The 19,087-nt window shown below is 34.8% G+C and overlaps 2 protein-coding genes across 4 annotated transcripts in view; one reads left to right on the top strand and one right to left on the bottom strand.

Annotated features, from left to right (window-relative positions):
- Positions 1-8,167, bottom strand: part of scml2 (Scm polycomb group protein like 2) — a 26,212-nt gene extending 18,045 nt beyond the window's left edge. The window contains exons 1-6 of the mRNA XM_016489962.1: positions 8,099-8,167; positions 7,914-7,985; positions 7,759-7,829; positions 7,065-7,299; positions 6,678-6,766; positions 5,743-5,986 (exon numbers count right to left, since the gene is read on the bottom strand). Of these exons, the coding sequence (XP_016345448.1) occupies positions 5,743-5,986; positions 6,678-6,766; positions 7,065-7,299; positions 7,759-7,829; positions 7,914-7,985; positions 8,099-8,120 (733 nt within the window). The 5' untranslated portion in view covers positions 8,121-8,167. The remainder of the gene's footprint in view (positions 1-5,742; positions 5,987-6,677; positions 6,767-7,064; positions 7,300-7,758; positions 7,830-7,913; positions 7,986-8,098) is intronic.
- Positions 8,168-14,480: 6,313 nt separating this feature from the next.
- The window catches only part of cdkl5 (cyclin dependent kinase like 5), a 35,890-nt gene continuing 31,283 nt past the window's right edge, over positions 14,481-19,087 (top strand). For 2 of the 3 annotated variants that reach the window (XM_016489830.1, XM_016489827.1), the window contains exons 1-3: positions 14,481-14,600; positions 15,741-15,839; positions 15,975-16,009. In XM_016489830.1, the coding sequence (XP_016345316.1) occupies positions 15,776-15,839; positions 15,975-16,009 (99 nt within the window). In that variant the 5' untranslated portion in view covers positions 14,481-14,600; positions 15,741-15,775. Of the gene's footprint in view, positions 14,601-15,566; positions 15,840-15,974; positions 16,010-19,087 lie in introns of all 3 variants that reach the window. The other variant, XM_016489828.1, reaches the window with a different exon arrangement.

The raw sequence follows: 19,087 nt of genomic DNA, 5'->3' as shown, positions 1-19,087 counted from the left end.
TATATATGTATGTGTGTGTGTGTGTGTGTGTGTGTGTGTGTTTGTGTGTGTATTAGGGGGGGAACGGTTCAACTTACTCACGGTTCGGTTTGTATCACGGTTTTAGCGTCACGGTTTCGGTATGGTTCGGTATGTGCTATGTCTAGGCAAAAACTATACTGTCAAATAAAAGTAAAGAAAATAAGAATGATCTATCTAACCACAAGCAAAAGCACAAATAAACACAATAGAGTAAAGATACAAATAAAATAAACAGTGATTTTCAATTTTTTACATTAACATCAGTTTTCAGATACAGAAATTGAATCAAGTAATGAAATGTAAAACAGCATTGCATATTTGACTGTATAAATTAAATATTAATCTTTTTTAAAGTTACAAAAGCTATTCAATCAAGAGCAGTGAGTGATTTCTTTGTTGTTGCTGTTTGATTAATATTAAGAAAGTGCTGTCACTTTAAGAGAATGCACTGATCCAGTGCACTGATATAGTATGCTCAGCCGGCCATGTCTGCTATAGGATACTTACCAAGATGGGCATTTCGACATAATTTTTGTGTGCATTTGTCCATTTAAACACAATACTTCAGAGAAAGCTTAATATTTGCGCGCGTTCTGAGGTGCGGGTTTGCGCGCTTGAGTTGAGCAAAACCATATTACAGATGCGTTGTCAGATTGGAGTTGAACCGCGGTCCTAGCGCGTGCCGAACCGTGTGTGGAGAACCGTATGGTTCGTTTTTTTTCCGCGAACCGTTCCACCCCTAGTTGTCAAGGCAGCCAATCAGAATTTCGCAGCCTCGTCTCTGATTGGCTGGAATTATGGCATATTGTAACGCTGGGTTGTGTTGAGCAAGCGAGCCGTTGGCATTTTTGAGAGCACTGAGGGCTGGCATCTAGGGAGCAAGCTAGTGAAACGTTGCATGTGCAAAAGAGAAGGTCTGCACAAATCCAAAAACTTATTTTAAATGCAAAATTGATTTTCGTGCGCTCGAAATACTTTCTTCTTTGCGAGACAAACATTTTCTCCACAAAACTCAGTGTGCGCGTGTGCAAAATGCACTTTTGTGGCAGAAATGTGGCAGAGATGTAATCCCATAAATATTTGGCTGAGATACAACTATTTGAAAATCTGGATGTCCAAAGTTCTTAGCAATGCACATTACTAATCAAAAATTAAGTTTTGATATGGTAGGAAATTTACAAAATATCTTCATGGAACATGATCTTTACTTATAGGCACAATATGTATGCTAGAGGGTGCGTATTCAAAACAAACAAAGGCATAGTTTGATGATGCCGTGACTGAGTGTGGAATCATGGGAGTTGTCGTCTTCATCCTCACAGCCGACGCAATCCAACGGAAGAAATCATGTTCATGGATGAGCTAATGTATTAAAGATTTATTAACATCGTAGTTTGAAGCAGGGTGAAACGAAACAAGGCCATTGAACGAGCGCGACACACGGTTCGAAAGCAGCGGCGCTTTTATTATGCCACAGTCAACCGCTCAACTAATAAATTATTAGTATTATTTAGATTTGGTCTACATTTTAATGCATCATTCATAAATAATAATAACAATAAAGTAATTATTATTTATTATTAATAATAATAACAACATTCATTAATAATAATATTTATGAATGTTACATTAAAATGTAGACTTTACCTTAAAAATCTAAATATTAATAAAATATATTATTATTATTATTATTAATATGCATAATAATAAATAATTTATTCATAAAAAAAATGTAAACCATGTATGTATGCATAAAAAAAACAAGACATTTGAAAACTAATTCAATTTTTAAAAAAGTATTATTTAGATACATTTTGAAAATGGGGTCGTTTTATTAGTAACTGACAAACTTTCACATTTTACAAAATCCAAACCCCCATAATCATCAGTCTCCTGCCATTTCAAAGCTCCTCCTAGGCTTTTAGGGCTGAAGGGGGTAAAAGGTTAATGGAGATCAGATTCAGAGCGCCCGGTTTGAAGCAAACGAGTACAGAGAGGCATGAATAATGCTCCTGCTGGAGGTATTTAAGTGCTGTCTCACACACTCGGCGGGTATATTCTTGTACCCAGACCTCAGTCTGGTACCAGTCATAATCTCAAACCCCATTCAGAATTCCAAACAAACCCTACTCAAGTCTTTGATATTTGCCATGAAATTATGCAAATGTATAGAAAAGATTATGACAAATACACAAACAGGCTACAGCCAAATTGGTTTTGTCTGCTTTGTCTCACACATTTATTCTAAATGCATTAGGCCACCTTAGTGTGTGAGATGTGTGAAAGCACCAACACTTATCAAGAACACTTGCCCTGTTGTTCTCACTTTAGGTTTGAGAACAGGAGCAGAGGTGAACGCATAACTAATAAGTGTCTTCACTACCTAGTGTTAATAAACAGCTCTAAAAATAACAAAATGAGGCATGAAGAAGATCATTTAGGCAAAGCATACCACATTATGGATTACTGTTTTAGACTAAACAAAAGCATTTTATTATTATCATTAAGAAACAATATAATTAAAATCATTGAAATATATTAAGGCATGATGGAAATGTAAAAATGATTCAATTATTATTATTGGCATATTAGTAGGCAAATTGTTGCCTTTTAGATTAATTATTCAATCCAAAGAAAATCATAAAATGCTTATCAAAAAATAAAATAAAAAATGAAATCGTTTTTGTATCAAATTTTCATCTGAAATGGGAAGGAAAAAAAGATTTGTGAGTGACAGACAATTTTGCTTTAATTCTTTCTGAAATGCTGTTACAAATGTGCTTCCTACTGTATGCAGAATAACTAGAGGCTGAATCTTAAAGCTCTTTCTTAATAGTACATGATAAACATAAATTAAATGATTTATCGATGATCTGAATAAAAACAAACTCTCAGAAGAAATATATTCTAACACAAACCAGCACAACTCCAGATTACAGGAAATCTAAACGCTTTTCTTTTTTCTTTTTAGGAGAAATTAAGTTGAAACCATATTTGAATTAAAAAGAAAAAAAAGTGTAATTTATCTGTAACTAACTGAAGATTTGAACCACATGTTTATCCTTTGTCTTGTGTCCACAGCTTGCCTTTCCATTGTCCTAAGCACCCATTACTGTTGTTCTTTGCTACATTATTAATACATGCACACATGTGCACAACGTGCTCTGTGCCAGCTAGAAAAACAGAAAAAAATTAAGACATCCTTCAAACACCCACAGGAAAATTTTTTTTATCACTCATTAGAAAGGTGGTACTCACTAATGATCTGTTAAAACTATGCAAGGCAAATGAAGACAAATCACACACAAGGAAAGGATAAATGCACAGTTTCTGCTCTCATGCCTTCATTCAAAGCTCACTAAAATACCATCAGAATTTATCTGAACCATTTGCTTTTTCATGTTTATATATAAAATGTGCCTATGGCCTTACTAAATTTAGTACTTAAATAAGTGTTGGAAAAAAGCATATATGACTGTTCGATTTATTCAAAGGAAAAATATCTACAATGTTTGGTGTAAAAATCAATTCAGAATCCTTGGTGCAGTCAAAGATGAGCAATTTGAATTGAATAAAAGTTGAGTTGAATAAAGCTCTTCTAAACAATACAGCCTATAAACTAGTGCGGAGTCATGGATTGATCCGAGTGTTTTCACTAAAACTGGGGCAGTGAATTGTGATCAGTCTGTAAATAATTTACAATCATTCCAAATGAAAAGCCGACTCTGATGGTCGGGAGAAAATGTAATGCTTTTTGTGTCCTAAATTCTAAATATCAAAGACATAATTATTTCATTTTGGCCACTTCTTTATTTCCACTAATAACTTCATAGAGAAATATTCCAAAATACCTTTCAAACAAACAAGCAAACAGTAGAATGCCATAATGGAGCAATTAATTGCTAATATGTACTCATAGACACTTCATACTTGAAGGCCCTGGTGTCTGACTAGGATAAATGGTAAACATCTCCCAACAATATCCTTTCTGTCTGGTCGTGTCCGCTCTGGTAAAAGCAGGAAGAGAGCAGTAAACATGCCTTAAAAGTATTCAGAGGAGGAAGAACTGATAGGATACACATAACTACCATCATCCATCAAGAACTCAGTTTTCATTCACTTCACATCAATTATTCTGCCAGAGCACGGGTTAAACATTTGAACAGCACCAACAGACAGCGATAAACCATCACATCCTATAGATTTACAGCACATCAGGAAATGATATGTGTAGTCCTGCAAAGTAAACGTGGCTGCCAAGTAGAAATTAGGTGTCTGCAGTGTGTCTGCTTGTTAGAAAAAAGGAGAGAGATACTAATTTAAAATAAAGAGCAATGAAGTATTGAATTCATTTTTAGAGTATAGATGATGTCAGATTTAGGAATGAACTATACAAGCATTCTCTATTAATTAGGTCATTATGAATGAAATAAAACACCCGTTAAATTTGACTTAAATTAAGTCAAATTCTACCCTACGTTTGGTTAATTAAAATCTATTTGTAAAGCAATGTAATCAAAAATTGGAGAAAAAAAATTGCATGCACAATAAGGAAAGTTTACAATGAGATTTTGAAATGAAAAAAGAAACAATAAAAATGCAAAAGAGAGTGTCAATCAAAGCCACATTCCATAATATCAAGAGCAATAAGCTTCTTTCCGTAGATTATATAGTAGAGACAGCAGCAATGTCAGTATTTATGAAGGGAAAAGTTATAACCAATGATTATCTGTGTTAAATGACAAATTTTAAATTCTTAATATATTCTAGAACTTTAAAATTCATTTAAAAAATCTATTGCATATCTTACAAATTTTCTAATATATTTGACACCAATGGTTTTATATTAAAATAACTGTAAGTAACACTACATAACAGTCTTTTTACGAAATATTAACTTACAATGAAATGTAAAAAAAAAAAAAAAAATTAAATCATAAAATTCAATGATTTTACCTTGGAAAACGTGTTCTCAGATTTTTAAATCATGGATATTATAAATATCAGACCTGATTTCATTTACATGATTGATTTAGCAGACACTTTTAAAAAGCAGAGAACATATTACTGTAGAGAATGCAAGTTTAGAGAGTCAACCCTTGCTGAAAAAATCAATAGAAAGCATCACAGAAATGTAATGGTTTCCACTACAAAATACCATTACAGACATTACAAACCATCAACTTTTAATCATTAAAACCATTAAAAATGGTTTTCTGTAGTGTGTTTTGGGACATATTCTATTAGGATTTAGTGGTTTTAACAAGCCACCAATAGAAGGTGACCAACTACCAGTAGAGATACACAGTTTCCATTAAAACCAATACAAATCACATTATAACCAGTAAAACCATTACAAATTTTGTGATAGTGTCTATTGTTTTTTTTTTCAGCAGGATTTTTTTATAAATAAAAAGAAAAGTAAAAAAGAATAGAAAAAGAATAGAGAAAGCTAGTAAGCAAGAAACTGAATTGTGGCAATTGGACCAGTCAAAGTCACTGTTGTTCACTTGGACTTGAAGCACTAAATATTTGAGCACAGACTTAATTAAAGTTGATTTATGCTCATTATTGAGAAAATAAAAAAGAGATTAAAAGTTTTTTCTCTCTCTCTCTCTCTCTCTCTCTCAGGTCACCTGTTCCCAAACAAGGTTTTCGCTATACTCACTGAGGAAAAAAACTAAACTGTAGTGACCTCTAGTGGTCAGAGACTGTACTCACAGCAGTTGCCGGGAGGTTGCAGACTGTGGTTGGTCAGTTGACACCAGCCCACGGGGAAGATGTCCCTGGAGTCATACTGACACCAGTAATCGAACGCTCCTCTCCAGCCATCAAACATGATGAATATCTTGTCCCCTCTCACCTCTCTGATGGTAGCGGGACAGATGAGGTAGGGATTCTTTCGGTCCACCGCTTCCAGTTTCAAACCAGGTTTAAAGAAGTTCTGAGTAGGTTTGGGCGGCTCCTGAGGCATTCACAGGGAACAAACCATCCATATACCAATTTAATTTTTTAAATATTGTATATAACAAATTAATTTTTATTCCTCAAAACATCAGAAAGATTTATTTTCTTTTTTTAATATGCTGTTTACACTACTGGTCAAAAGTTTGGAATATTTTAAATGTTTTTGAAAGCATTAAATTGATCAAAAGTGACAGTAAAGACATTTATAATGTTTAAAGATGCATGTTCCATTCAATCAAAAAAATTGTATTAAAAACCATTATAAATAATTGAGCACCAATAATAATTGATAACAACTGAGCACAAAATCAGCATATTACAATTATTTGTGAAGAATCATGTGCTAGAAGAAATCAGCTTTGCTAGATTGTAATAATATTAAATTGTAAATAAAATTTTACTGTTTTTTTTTTATTAAATAAATGCAGCTTTGGTAAGCATAAGAAACTTATCTTAAAAACATTAAAAATATATATATTAATTTAATTATTCAAAACTTCCGACTGGTAATGTATGCTAAAATGTAAACATTTGAAGAAAAAAAAAAAAACAAGTTTGTTGCAATATTTATTACTGCTTTTACTGAATTTATGTTGTGCAACAAACCAACCACTTTCCATTTATTTCAACGCTTTATTAATGGATCTATGAAAAACCTGTTAACAAGGTTTACAAATTGAAGCAATTACCTTTTTAAAGGCTGAAGCTGGAGCCATCTCTGCCCCACTTAATGTTTTTAATAAGAACGTGGGCCATGAAGAGGCATTCATTCTGAACCCTAATAATGGGAAATAAATATTCAACCGGAAATGTTTAATGAACAAAAAGAAAAAAAGTATATTGCTATAAATACATACAGCCAAGGGGGAAAAAATCACTTTAAAATCCTGATTATGCTGCATTTAGGGAAAACAAATGCTAGATACTATTCTAACAATGATACAACCACATGTCTTTGCTAATCACTTTAACATGACTGATCTATAAAAAACTGATCCCAAAACCAACTTATTTAGACCAAAACTGGATTTAGTTTGACTCCTTCTTTGAAGTTTATTTTATTAAAACTACTTTACCCAGTGGTGGCTGTAACATATCTCCGCTCTTCTCACACGTGCCGATAGGCTGAATGTCAGAGGAGTCAACCAGTCGCCAGAAATCATTGGTGCTGTCACTGCCATCCAGTCTGAGCCGCAGACGCACACCCATTAATCCCATCACTGTGGCGATACACATTGAGGTGGAATTCCTCGGGTCACAAGCCTCCACTTTCATTCCCACTTTAAAATCATTACTGGGAGGGATTATGGACTGCAGAGAGGAAGAAAAAACAAACAAAGAGGGGATAAATAAAGACATGATGAAATGTTCATGACATAGTGTGAAGATTATAGCAATAATGGCATAGGTTGGAAAACTTAAGTCTACAATCTACAATTTCAATTCATGAGAGTAATTTAAATTAGGAAAGCCAAAAAAAATTGCATGTACACACATTATTTTGGGGTCTGTGGAGTCAGTCAGTGTCACATGATCATTTCAATATGCTGATTTTTGCTCAAGAAAAATGGGTTATTATCATCGTTTGTAACAATGCAAAGTTGTTACTGTTACTTTTGATTGTTACTGTTAAACTTCAGACTTTTTAATCTCATAAGGAATTAAAGAATAACAAATATATTGGTTAAAACAAATTAAGCTGCAACCAACCATGGATGACCCTTTATTTGGGCAGAAAGGCAGCATCATTAATAGACTGAAGAGCTCTACCTGTCTGAAACAGCTGGGGGAAGCAGGACAGGATGAAGTCTCTCTCAAGTACATTTCCCAGCTGAACGGCTCTGAGGAATGTTCATCAGGAAGAATGAGATAAAGTACACAGTATTTGTTTCTTTACAGGTTAATAAAGAAAGAGAAGGCGGTACCGGTGAGCTTTTGTGAAGGATGTGAATCCTCATTATTCCTCCCCGATTTCTCCTTATTACTGTATTTTTTGTCTGCAATTCAAAATGTCAAAACATTGCTGAGAATAATAACAAGTAAGTTACTTAATTATGAAAAAGGATTAACAAAAAAGATGAAATTTTGAAAGTTAAAGTAGCACTTTGACCTTTCTGGTGGGTTTTGCCCATGGTGACCTGGAGCACCACATGAAGTGGACAGAAACTGGACAGCCAGCACAGCTCTTAAACAGCCAACGATATAGCACGGTAGGTTCTGTCTCTCACACATTCACACTGGGGTCCTTGTTCAGCTGCAGGCAGCCAGTACAAGGCCTGAATGTAATTTCTTCATTGCCATTGTTATAATACTATAAATTATAGCTTTCTCGAGAGAGAGAGAGAGAGAGAGAGAGAGAGAGAGAGAGAGAGAGAGAGAAAGAAAGAAAGAAAGAAAGAAAAATAATGTTATTAATACTGTATCAATACAAATAACATTATTTTTCCTTAATTCTTTTTAATTTATTTTTCATTACACTACCATCCATATTATAAGTTTGAGGTTAGTAAGATTTTTTTTTTTTTTTTAAGAAATGAATACTTTATTTAGCAAGGACTCATTAAATTGATTTTAAAAAATTGCAGTAAGACATTTATAATGTTACAAAAAAGTATCAGTTTTCTATGGAAGCCCGTTTCCGCAACTAAATAAAAAAATAAAACAAGGTAATCTTTTTATCTCACAATTCTGACTTTTTTTTCTCAGAATTGCGCGTTCATATCTCGCAATTCTGACTTTATAACACGCAATTGCGAGTTATAAAGTCAAAATTGCGAGCTATAAAGTCAAAATTACGAGCTATAAAGTCAAAATTACGAGCTATAAAGTCAAAATTACGAGCTATAAAGTCAAAATTACGAGCTATAAAGTCAAAATTACGAGCTATAAAGTCAAAATTACGAGCTATAAAGTCAAAATTACGAGCTATAAAGTCAAAATTACGAGCTATAAAGTCAAAATTACGAGCTATAAAGTCAAAATTACGAGCTATAAAGTCAAAATTACGAGCTATAAAGTCAAAATTACGAGCTATAAAGTCAAAATTACGAGCTATAAAGTCAAAATTGCGAGCTATAAAGTCAAAATTGCGAGCTATAAAGTCAAAATTGCGAGCTATAAAGTCAAAATTGCGAGCTATAAAGTCAAAATTGCGAGCTATAAAGTCAAAATTACGAGCTATAAAGTCAAAATTGCGAGCTATAAAGTCAAAATTGCGAGCTATAAAGTCAAATTTGCGAGCTATAAAGTCAAAATTCCGAGCTATAAAGTCAAAATTGCAAGCTATAAAGTCAAAATTGCGAGATATAAAGTCGCAATTCTGAGCTTTTTTCTCGCAATTGCGAGTTCATATCTCGAAATTCTGACTTTTTTTCTCAGAATTGCGAGTTCATATCTCGCAATTCTGACTTTATAACACGCAATTGCGAGTTATAAAGTCAAAATTGCGAGCTATAAAGTCAAAATTGCAAGCAATAAAGTCAAAATTGCGAGCTATAAAGTCAAATTGCGAGCTATAAAGTCAAAATTGCGAGCTATAAAGTCAAAATTGCGAGATATAAAGTCGCAATTCTGAGATTTTTTCTCGCAATTGCGAGTTCATATCTCGAAATTCTGACTCCAAACTGCGAGTTATAAAGTAAAAAAATCAGAATTGCAAGTTTATATCACACAATTCTGAGAAAAAAAAGTCAGAATTGTGAGATAAAAAGTCGCAATTACCTTGTTTTATTTTTTATTTAGTGGCGGAAACGGGCTTCCATAGGTTTTCTTCAACATTGATAATAATAAGAAATGTTTCTTCAGCACCAAAACAGCATATTAGAATGATTTCTGAGAAAGACACAGAAGACTGGAGAAAATTCATCTTTACCATTACATGAATAAATTACATTTTGAAATATACTCAAATTTAAAACTATTATTTTAAGTTTAATAACATTTGAAATAATTACTGTTTTTACTGTATTTTTAATCAAACAAATGCATCCTTGGTGAACATAAGATTCCTCTTTCAAAAGCATTAAAAAACACCAAATGTATAACCCTAACCAGTAGTATACTGTAAATATAAATACAAAATATTCATACACATACAAAAATACTGAACTATTCATAGAGTCCAAACACTTCATAATTCTTTTAAAAACATAAAGTCTATATAAACTTATATTCAAATCAGTTTTAGTAAGATCCTGTTATTTGTAAATAACAGTCTCTTTGTCTCTTTTATCACAAGAGAGTTCAGCTTTGGCCCATGAGTTCATGAACCCGTCACGGAAACCATATTACAGCATTACGGAAGACAGGGATTATACTTTATACTCCCTACTAGCATCTGAGTGCAATTTATTCCACCAACATTGCACTGTCCAAAAAAAAAAAAGATTATCACTAAATCACAAATACCTTTAGAGAATCAAAGCGCGACTAAGAAAAGCTTTTCTTCTATTTGACATCATAATAAGTTACTGCAGCTTCTGAGGGACCCTGTGCTCACTGATCAAAGCCCCCGGCTCGCTCAGCAAGTCATAAGTCACATCTCAGTTTGGAGAAAATTGGCTGCAGCTGACGTCCAGTGTGAGCTGACAGTAGGATGAGGAGCTTCCTTTTTATTCCTCTGTTAGTCCACTTAATGTTTCTCAATGGGATATTCAACAAAGCTAAATTAAAAACAAATACAGACTGAAAAACAGGGTCTTGGCTACCATTTTAGTCCCATCAACAAGTAAATTAATCTTTTGAAAATACTCTTCTTCTTTTTTTTGTAGTTTGCAAAAGTGAAATTATTAACAAATATAATAGAGCCTTCAGTATTTAATGTTTGTAAACTGATAAGATGTATATCTAATCTGCTCTAATTTGTACAGTTAAGTGCTTGTAAGTTTTGTTTTATAAGCCTTGTTATTACATCTTGCGTACACAAATGTTAATATAAGACTATGTAAATATTAGGTGGTTATTACGGTCCAACTACACACTGAAAAAAATAGTGACTGAAAAAAATTGCTAGTAAATTTCACAAATAATTACAAAGAATTAAATGTGAAATTCTGAAAAAGAAAGCCAGATAGCATTTTCTTGTAAAATATACTCCAATCATATTTATAACTTTTTCAGAGAATTTAGATAAAACTAAAATAAAAATCACTGGAAATATAAAGGCAATTATAGGCATATCGGAACTACAAGGTACATTTTAAAAAGTTTTTTTCAAGAGATGTGTGATAAAAAAAACATGTATTTCTACTTTATTCTTACTTGTTTATCCAGCCAAAGGATTCAGGGAAAACTCCAGATGATGTTAAAACCAAAAATTCCCAAAAAAAACAAGTCCTTTTTGCAAGGAAAAAGAGATGCAGTCCTTTCAATGTCACACCAGTGTTTCTGCTCTGAAACTACTAGCCACTTGTGTCTAGATAGCAGACAACCCCTCTCTCTCCCCCTCTCTTCTCCTCCTCATTCTTCTGTCTTAAGCTGTGAATCCCATTCAGAGAGTCGTCATAAAGATTCCAAACCCCCATAAAAAGGTCATTAGCCAGTGTGCATTTGTGGGAGTCTGCAGCAGTACATCAAAAGGATTCCAACACCTCCCATTAACAGATGATGTCTACATTTTGTGCTCTCTCTCTGTCCGTCTGTCTTTTCAAGGCCCTTGCACCACACCCCCCAGACAGGAAGCTTTCTCTTCAGACATGGCTACTTTAAAGCAGGGAGGGGGTGAAAATGGATATTACGAATTCACAGATGAAAAAAATGTCAAGAGATGCCTAGATCTAATTAATCTCATGCATTGATGTGATGGGGTCTTTTATTCTTTAAAAAAGTTCTGGTTTCATCGGATAGTGCTGGTTAAAAAAACAAGCACACAAACAAACAAACAAACAAAAGCATTAAAATTATAAATGCAAAACCCTCAGATTATCATGTAAAAACATTGTTATACATAGTTCTATATTGCTACAGGATTAGCATAAATGTTTGTTTGTTTTTATTTTCATGCTGTTTTCATGTGTAAAAAATATTTATCTGCATTAAAATTATTACAATTAACTATAACAACAACTAAAACCATTAAAAAGTGTATTACTTTATAAAAAAAACTGAAATAAAATACGATCTAACAAAAATAAACTGCCAAGGCAACATTTCTCATTTTAATTTAGATTATATATATATATATATATATATATATATATATATATACACTTTAAAATTAAAATGGAAAATATTAATAAAAACTAAAATAATATCTCAATGATAGCTTACTAAAACAACACATGAATGATGCATTGAAAATATCCTTCAATTGAATGAAATATTCTATTATATTAAGCATAATAAAATGAAAACAAAAATGTACGAGTAAATTATATTAATAACTTTTTCTGAGACAAAATAATTGAAACATTGAGTGTCACAGCTAAACAGTGAATTGTCCTTCTGTCATTAATGTGACAGATGCTTCTATCTGAAACGGCAGTGTTAAAAACTACAATAATTATTTTCATTGTTTTACTAAGCAAATATATGCATGTAATACATAACACATATATCAGACATAATTTCCGATGCACTGAAAATAGTTTTCCGCATGCACTCAGCACCAGTGTACCAATTAGAGAGAAGCAGGGAGCTGTTTTAGTTCAGGGAAGAATAGCCTACACAGGACGCGCATACACAGTATCATCATCTCACATGTAAACGTGCATGCAACTTCCGCATCAGTGTAATGACTGTGAAATTTAAAAACCGCATTAGATGCACAATACACTGCAGCACAATTGATTCACTATAATAAATATGAAAAATGTGCCACTAATGTTTGCTCACCGTGTAAGGTCGGATAGCTGCTGTTCTGCTTTACTTTCCATTGGGTCTATAGGCCGCCATGTTTCGCACATCCGCGCATGTCCAGCAGCATCTGCGCCTTCCAATTTATATCAATGGAACATTGAAGAACTACAGATCATTTTGTATTGGTGAAAGTGATTTTCAAACGTCCAATATTCATTTACAAATGCACGTTTAGCTACAAGCGGAAACGTTCTGCAACTGAATTGAATCTAAAAAGTATTAGTAGAATGAAATTCAAGTGGATGTGTGCTGTATTGCTTACAGATTGTTATTGAGTTGGAAAAAAAAACTATATGCTGAATGTAAAGTTATTTAATGTGCATTGATGTTGCAATTAAATATAAAAATGCAATTTATGAAGCATGATGGGCATCCATTGTTCATTATCTGGTTTGATATCGCAAAGACGCATAATTGATCATCACGTATCATTTGTTTATTAAAATAAATTATTTATTGACAACTTAAAAAGGTTTTGCTTATAGAAATAGTATCACATTAAATATAAGAGTGTGCTGATAACACGTATCAACAAAACTATATTTCTGCTAGAACCATAATATAACCATAATATAGGCTACCATAATATTTCTGTTGTCTAGTCTTGTTGGAATATCATTTATTAATTTATTATTAAGTTTCATGCATTTCATCTGATTCTACGTTTTAAATCAGGATAATCGCTAGATGGCACCATGCGCTTTTCCCGAAGAATCAATTCATGCAGTCTGCTTGTCCTGAGTTTTCCAATAGGCTATTGAAAATTAATTTCTTGAAAAATTCTTGAAAATTTTAATTATTTTTGAATGATTTCTACTAGGGAAAAAAATAGGCGTTTTGCACGTAAAATAGGTTTATTACGATCTGGCATGCTATAATACTCACCAATAATGATAATAAATAATAATAACAATAATAGGCTAATACAAATTTTAAAAAATGTAGCTACAAAACTGAAGATCGATCGCAATATTTAGCATAACTGCATAGCTCAGAGATAAATGAATGAGCGTCAAAAAGGAAAAATATAAGTTTAAAACATAAACACATAGGCTAGCATATGACAGATAGATAGATAGATAGATAGATAGATAGATAGATAGATAGATAGATTTACACAATATAATAATTCGTAATATTTCAGTCATAATTTACAAAGGCTTCTTCTTTATAAAGGCTTTTTCTTCCTCTTCTCAGCAGAATAAACAGTGTGAGCTGTCTGCTAAACTGATCTTCCAGCTCAACCCACTCACACACACCAAGCACTGCCTCGCCAAACGAGCACATCAATTTGGATGTATGCATGTATGAAATGTATCATTGCTCAACCGAACCCCAGCCCTCGCTTCTGGACCATTCTGAGCATTCCTTCATCGTGATTGGCCATAGACGGGTTCGGTTCGGACGCTACTGGTGTGAGCAGTCCGCCACTCACTCAGTTTGGTGTCGCTTCGCCTGAACGCCAATTTATAGACCCTACTACAGCGAAGGCATGGCTCATGAATATTAATTAGAGTACGTGACCGGACGCACTCGCAAGGTTCCCAGGCAACGTCAGCGCGACGTGCTTAATATTCATGAAGCGAGCCGTCGCCGTACTGTGATCCGTAATTTGGCGTTGTTAGGTTGTCAATGGCTCAGAACGAAGGTGGATACTGTTGCAGCTGTAATGATGGGTTACCACTGCAGGTGAAAATGAAAACATCGTTACTTGGTGACGCGAGGGGACGGTTTGCGCATCGTTGTCTTGGACATAAGTGAGTATTCTGGTCGGAGCTTTTTCCATAAATGTACAATATTGACAGTGCGCTTGGTTTTTACGCTGGATGTTAGATGTTTGTGGCTGGTACATCGTTGGTGTTTCGCACAAACACCAAAGTCACCTGTTGTCAATTATGCCACGCGTTTAAGACAGTATTGGTTATGTAAATTATCTTTATATTGGCTAGGCACTTTGTTATAAATCGTTGTGATTTTTTTTTACCGCACCGTATTTTTTTTATGTTCATTTAAGAGTAGGTGGGAGCGGTGTGGGTTGTCAGTCATTTTTTGATACTGTCAGGTGGATAAGATGCTTAAAATAATGATAGAACTTTCATCCACCTACGAATATTTCTAGCACTTACGCACGTACGCGCGCGCATACCGCACAACACATCAGATGCAGACATGCGCCCGCGTTTATGCACAATGCACAAACATACAAGGAGCTGTCGGTGTCACGACATGACTTGCGAAACGCATCTGAAAACGCATTTAAGTGTAAATGCAACGCGTACTGCCCTCAAATCGAGCGCAGATGATACCTGTCGCACATCTGAGGTGATTGAGATGATGTCCATCTGGGTTTTCAGCACATTACATCACTGACTTCTGGTTTGGGAGAGAGCATTCTCAGACTGTCCTTGTTCACCCACCTGTAATTCTCATTCAGAGCTGTGTTGTTTTGCTATTCCCAAAACTGCTGGAAAAATTCATAATGATCAGTCTTGAAGAACTGTGGCCCATTGTTTATTGTCACCTCAGATAAACCGAATCATGACGATCCTACACCTATCCTGTCTGAGTGAAATGAGACAGAATATGAGCTGCAATCAATGTATGCATTAGATGAAACATTGGATATCTGATTTGATGCATATGTGAAATATATAAGATGCAGTATGCATGAATAAGTCTGTTTGACCCCTTCTATGCAAAACCTCTGTACTCTTTCTCTTCAGGTGAGAGAGAGAGAGTGTGTGTGTGCGTGCGTACTGTGTTAGTTTGCAGGAATGTGTGTCAGTGTGTGTGGATTATGAGAAGAGCATTGTGACCAGCCGGGAGCAGATTTTTGCTGCAATGACCAATTCAAGCACCGATTTCTGTCCCATCCTCTGGCCTTCCGCTCCTCACAGCCCAGACATGCACCACCTCAGCATCTTTTGACTTCATGAAGATTCCTGACATCGGTAATGTGATGAATAAATTTGAAGTCCTTGGGATTGTAGGAGAGGGTGAGTGCATCTTTTTTAATATCGTTCGATAAAGAGAAAAAAACATTAATCTTAGTGCTTATAAAACAGTTGCTTGTGCATATAAGCCATATATGGTATAAATCAAGCTTATTAAGCTTTTCTTTCTTTGCAAAGGAGCCTATGGGGTGGTCCTGAAATGCAGACACAAGGTAAGACATGTTTATGCAGGAACCTGTTGGTCAGCATGCTAAGTAGAACTGCAGAAACTCCGTATCATACAGTGCATTTGATCCATGAAAATGAGATATTTTGGAAACTTGGTCATTTTTGATTATGTTTTAAAACATAATGTAGTTTATAACCACCTGGACGAGGTCACTTATAGACCTATACTGCTTATGCAAAAAAAACACACACACGCCTTTTTATTGTAATTTGTAGAGGTGATGCTAGTTTGTCATTTTACCCTTAAGATACAACTGCCTAACAGAGTTAACCTTTATGGGCCTTGTGACTGTAACTTTCCCAGAAGAGTTGCACAACACATTTAAACTCCTTAAACGGTACATTTGTTGAGAGATTTATTTTAGAAATATATTTTCAATTGTAATATGGCATGGTTCCCTAGCAACTGGTTCTTTTAAAATTGTGGGCTTCTCCAAATGCATTGCTTGTGGCCTAGTTGGCAGATTTGCTTCATTGTTTGGGAGGCATTTTCAGACATTCGAACATTGCTAGACTAACTCACAATAAGGCAAATATAGGCTTATTTTCAACCAGTAGGGACTGCTTTTATTGAAATTGCTGCTGTGCGGTTGGGAGGTGCGGGGCATTTTTGTATCATCCATTATGCAGTGATTTCTGCACATTTTAAAGCGTTCGGTGCTCAGTCCATACTATTTAGCTTATGACACTGCTATTGATGTGTTTGTTCAGTATACAAAATAGCTTGCATCTGAACTGAACCAGTGACACTGGTCAGAGTTTGAAGTACATATATCAGATTTAGTGTCAGAGTATTTTTCAGTTTTGAATAAATGGTAAGAGCATGATATCCAAAAAGCACATTTTTTATTATCAAAACTACATGTCTGTTAAGGTTATTTTCATAGTCCCTTTCTGTATGTCCTCGAAGCTGTTGGTATTAGAGTCATGGTTGCATGCCCAGGATGTGTCTTCACGCCTGTGCAGACAGCAGCAGTGTGGCTGGATGCCTGGCTAGATGATGAATGACAGTACAGTGCAACAGAATTGTTAGGGCTCATTACACTTTAGATTTCACTGACCTCGACGCATACACCCCGAAGTTAACACTGATACCGTGCACAATATTCATGGTCTTATCTGTACAGATTCATGTAGTAACATATCATTTCGAAAGCAGTTTAAAGGACAAAATGAAAGTCAGAAGTGTGTTTGTTTAAATGTTGCATACGGAACTGTCACTAAATCAGAGAACTAGGCTAGTTGCATATCTCCAGTATATTTATTGATTTTGACGTAAGTTATGTCAAATAATCAGCATGGATTTGAATGGCAGAGAATTGATGATGGAAAGGAAATGAACCAATCATATTTCTATACATAATTACATTGTTCCACTCCCAAGTTCCCATGCATCATTGTTATGATAATGAGGCCGATAAATTAAACTGCAAGTATACTCCTCAGCCTGTGCCAAAACTGAAAACTAGGCTTGTGCTTTTAGTAATTGGTCAGTCAGCGCTTTCCCTCCTTCATTAAATGCATTCAAAATTGCAGCTGAAATCAAGAGTGACTGTTTCTTTTTGGTTGCATTCGGTATTGTTTTTCTTTCACTTATAATTTTTCTCCAATGCAAAAATGCCTGCAATCTATTTACGGACATTCAGAATAAATTTGGATCTTTTTACATTCCTGTGTAAGAACAGTACATTTGAGTCTGTGAAAATTAGACTGTTCAACCTCATTAGGAGACTAGATTAAATTTGTTGGCTTTTGGTGTTGTGTAGAGCTGCCGCATGCCTTTGGATATTTTTGTAATAGAATAGAATAGAGTTCTGGTCATTTAATTTGATTGGACAAGCTTTATTCCGAGTGCCATACTTTTTTATAACAGCACAGGAAATTTGTATTGTTTGTTTCACATTGTTTGTTTTTTAGTAACACATTGTTACATTTACAGTAAAACATTTGTCACAAAATATTTTTTTTAAATGAATGCTGTTCTCTTTAAAGGGACAGTTCACCCAAAAATGAAAATTCATTATTTACTCACCCTCATGTCATTCCAAACCGTAAAACTGTTCATCTTTGGAACAGAAATTAAGCTTTCTGCCCTCCATAGACAGCAAGGGTCCTACCACGTTCAAGGTCCAGAAAGGTACCAAGGATATCGACAAAATAGTCCATGTGACATTAGTGGTTCAACCGTAATTTTTTGAAGCTACGAGAATACTTTTTGTTTCGCAAAAACACAAGACGCAGCGCATGTGTATTCCACGTCAGCAGCACCACGCGCATGCGTTGTTTACGTGCAGATCAAAGCACGCACATGCATCCTGATACTAGGCCTGGGCGATAAAACGGTATTGATATTTCGGTATCGGTACACCTTCGATATCGATAGAAAAATTGTTCGATATAGCGCACGATATAGGCACGTACTATGAGTGACGCAGACAGCACACACAAACACGAACACATGCTGAATTGAGTGCTGTGCCTGCCTGTGATGAGGAGTAAGAATTAATATTAGTCGATTTTAAAATAAACATTTGCATTTGAATGTTAGGAGTGCGTCAGGGAGCGTCATCAGTGGCGCGCGAGATGCATTGATGATGTAAGTGGCGTTGAATGCATTTACATTTTTTTGTTAGTCTAGCCCACGAGACGCGCCGCTGCTGTGTTATTCATTCAAAATATTAGAGAAATATAGAGGCTCAATGCGGAGAAGATCCTGATTAGGTTAAAACCGAAACCAAGCCATTCACACAGAACGCATATTCAGTGCATTTTTGTAGACGGACACGCACAATATAGGCACGTGCTATGAGTGACGCAGACAGCACACACAAACACGAACACATGCTGAAATGAGTGCTGTACCTGCCTGTGATGAGGAGATTGTGAATAAAGAATGAATATTATTGGATTTTAAAATAAACATTTGCATTTGAATGTTAGGAGTGCGTCAGGGAGCGTCATCAGTGGCGCGCGAGATGCATTGATGATGTAAGTGGCGTTGAATGCATTTACATTTTTTTGTTAGTCTAGCCCACGAGACGCGCCGCTGCTGTGTTATTCAT

Source organism: Sinocyclocheilus anshuiensis, unplaced genomic scaffold (genome assembly GCF_001515605.1).
Source record: "Sinocyclocheilus anshuiensis isolate Anshui unplaced genomic scaffold, SAMN03320099.WGS_v1.1 scaffold1154, whole genome shotgun sequence".
Classification (NCBI taxonomy): domain Eukaryota; kingdom Metazoa; phylum Chordata; class Actinopteri; order Cypriniformes; family Cyprinidae; genus Sinocyclocheilus; species Sinocyclocheilus anshuiensis.
Note: the sequence above shows the minus strand (reverse complement) of the source record. Positions and strands in the feature narration are given on the sequence as shown.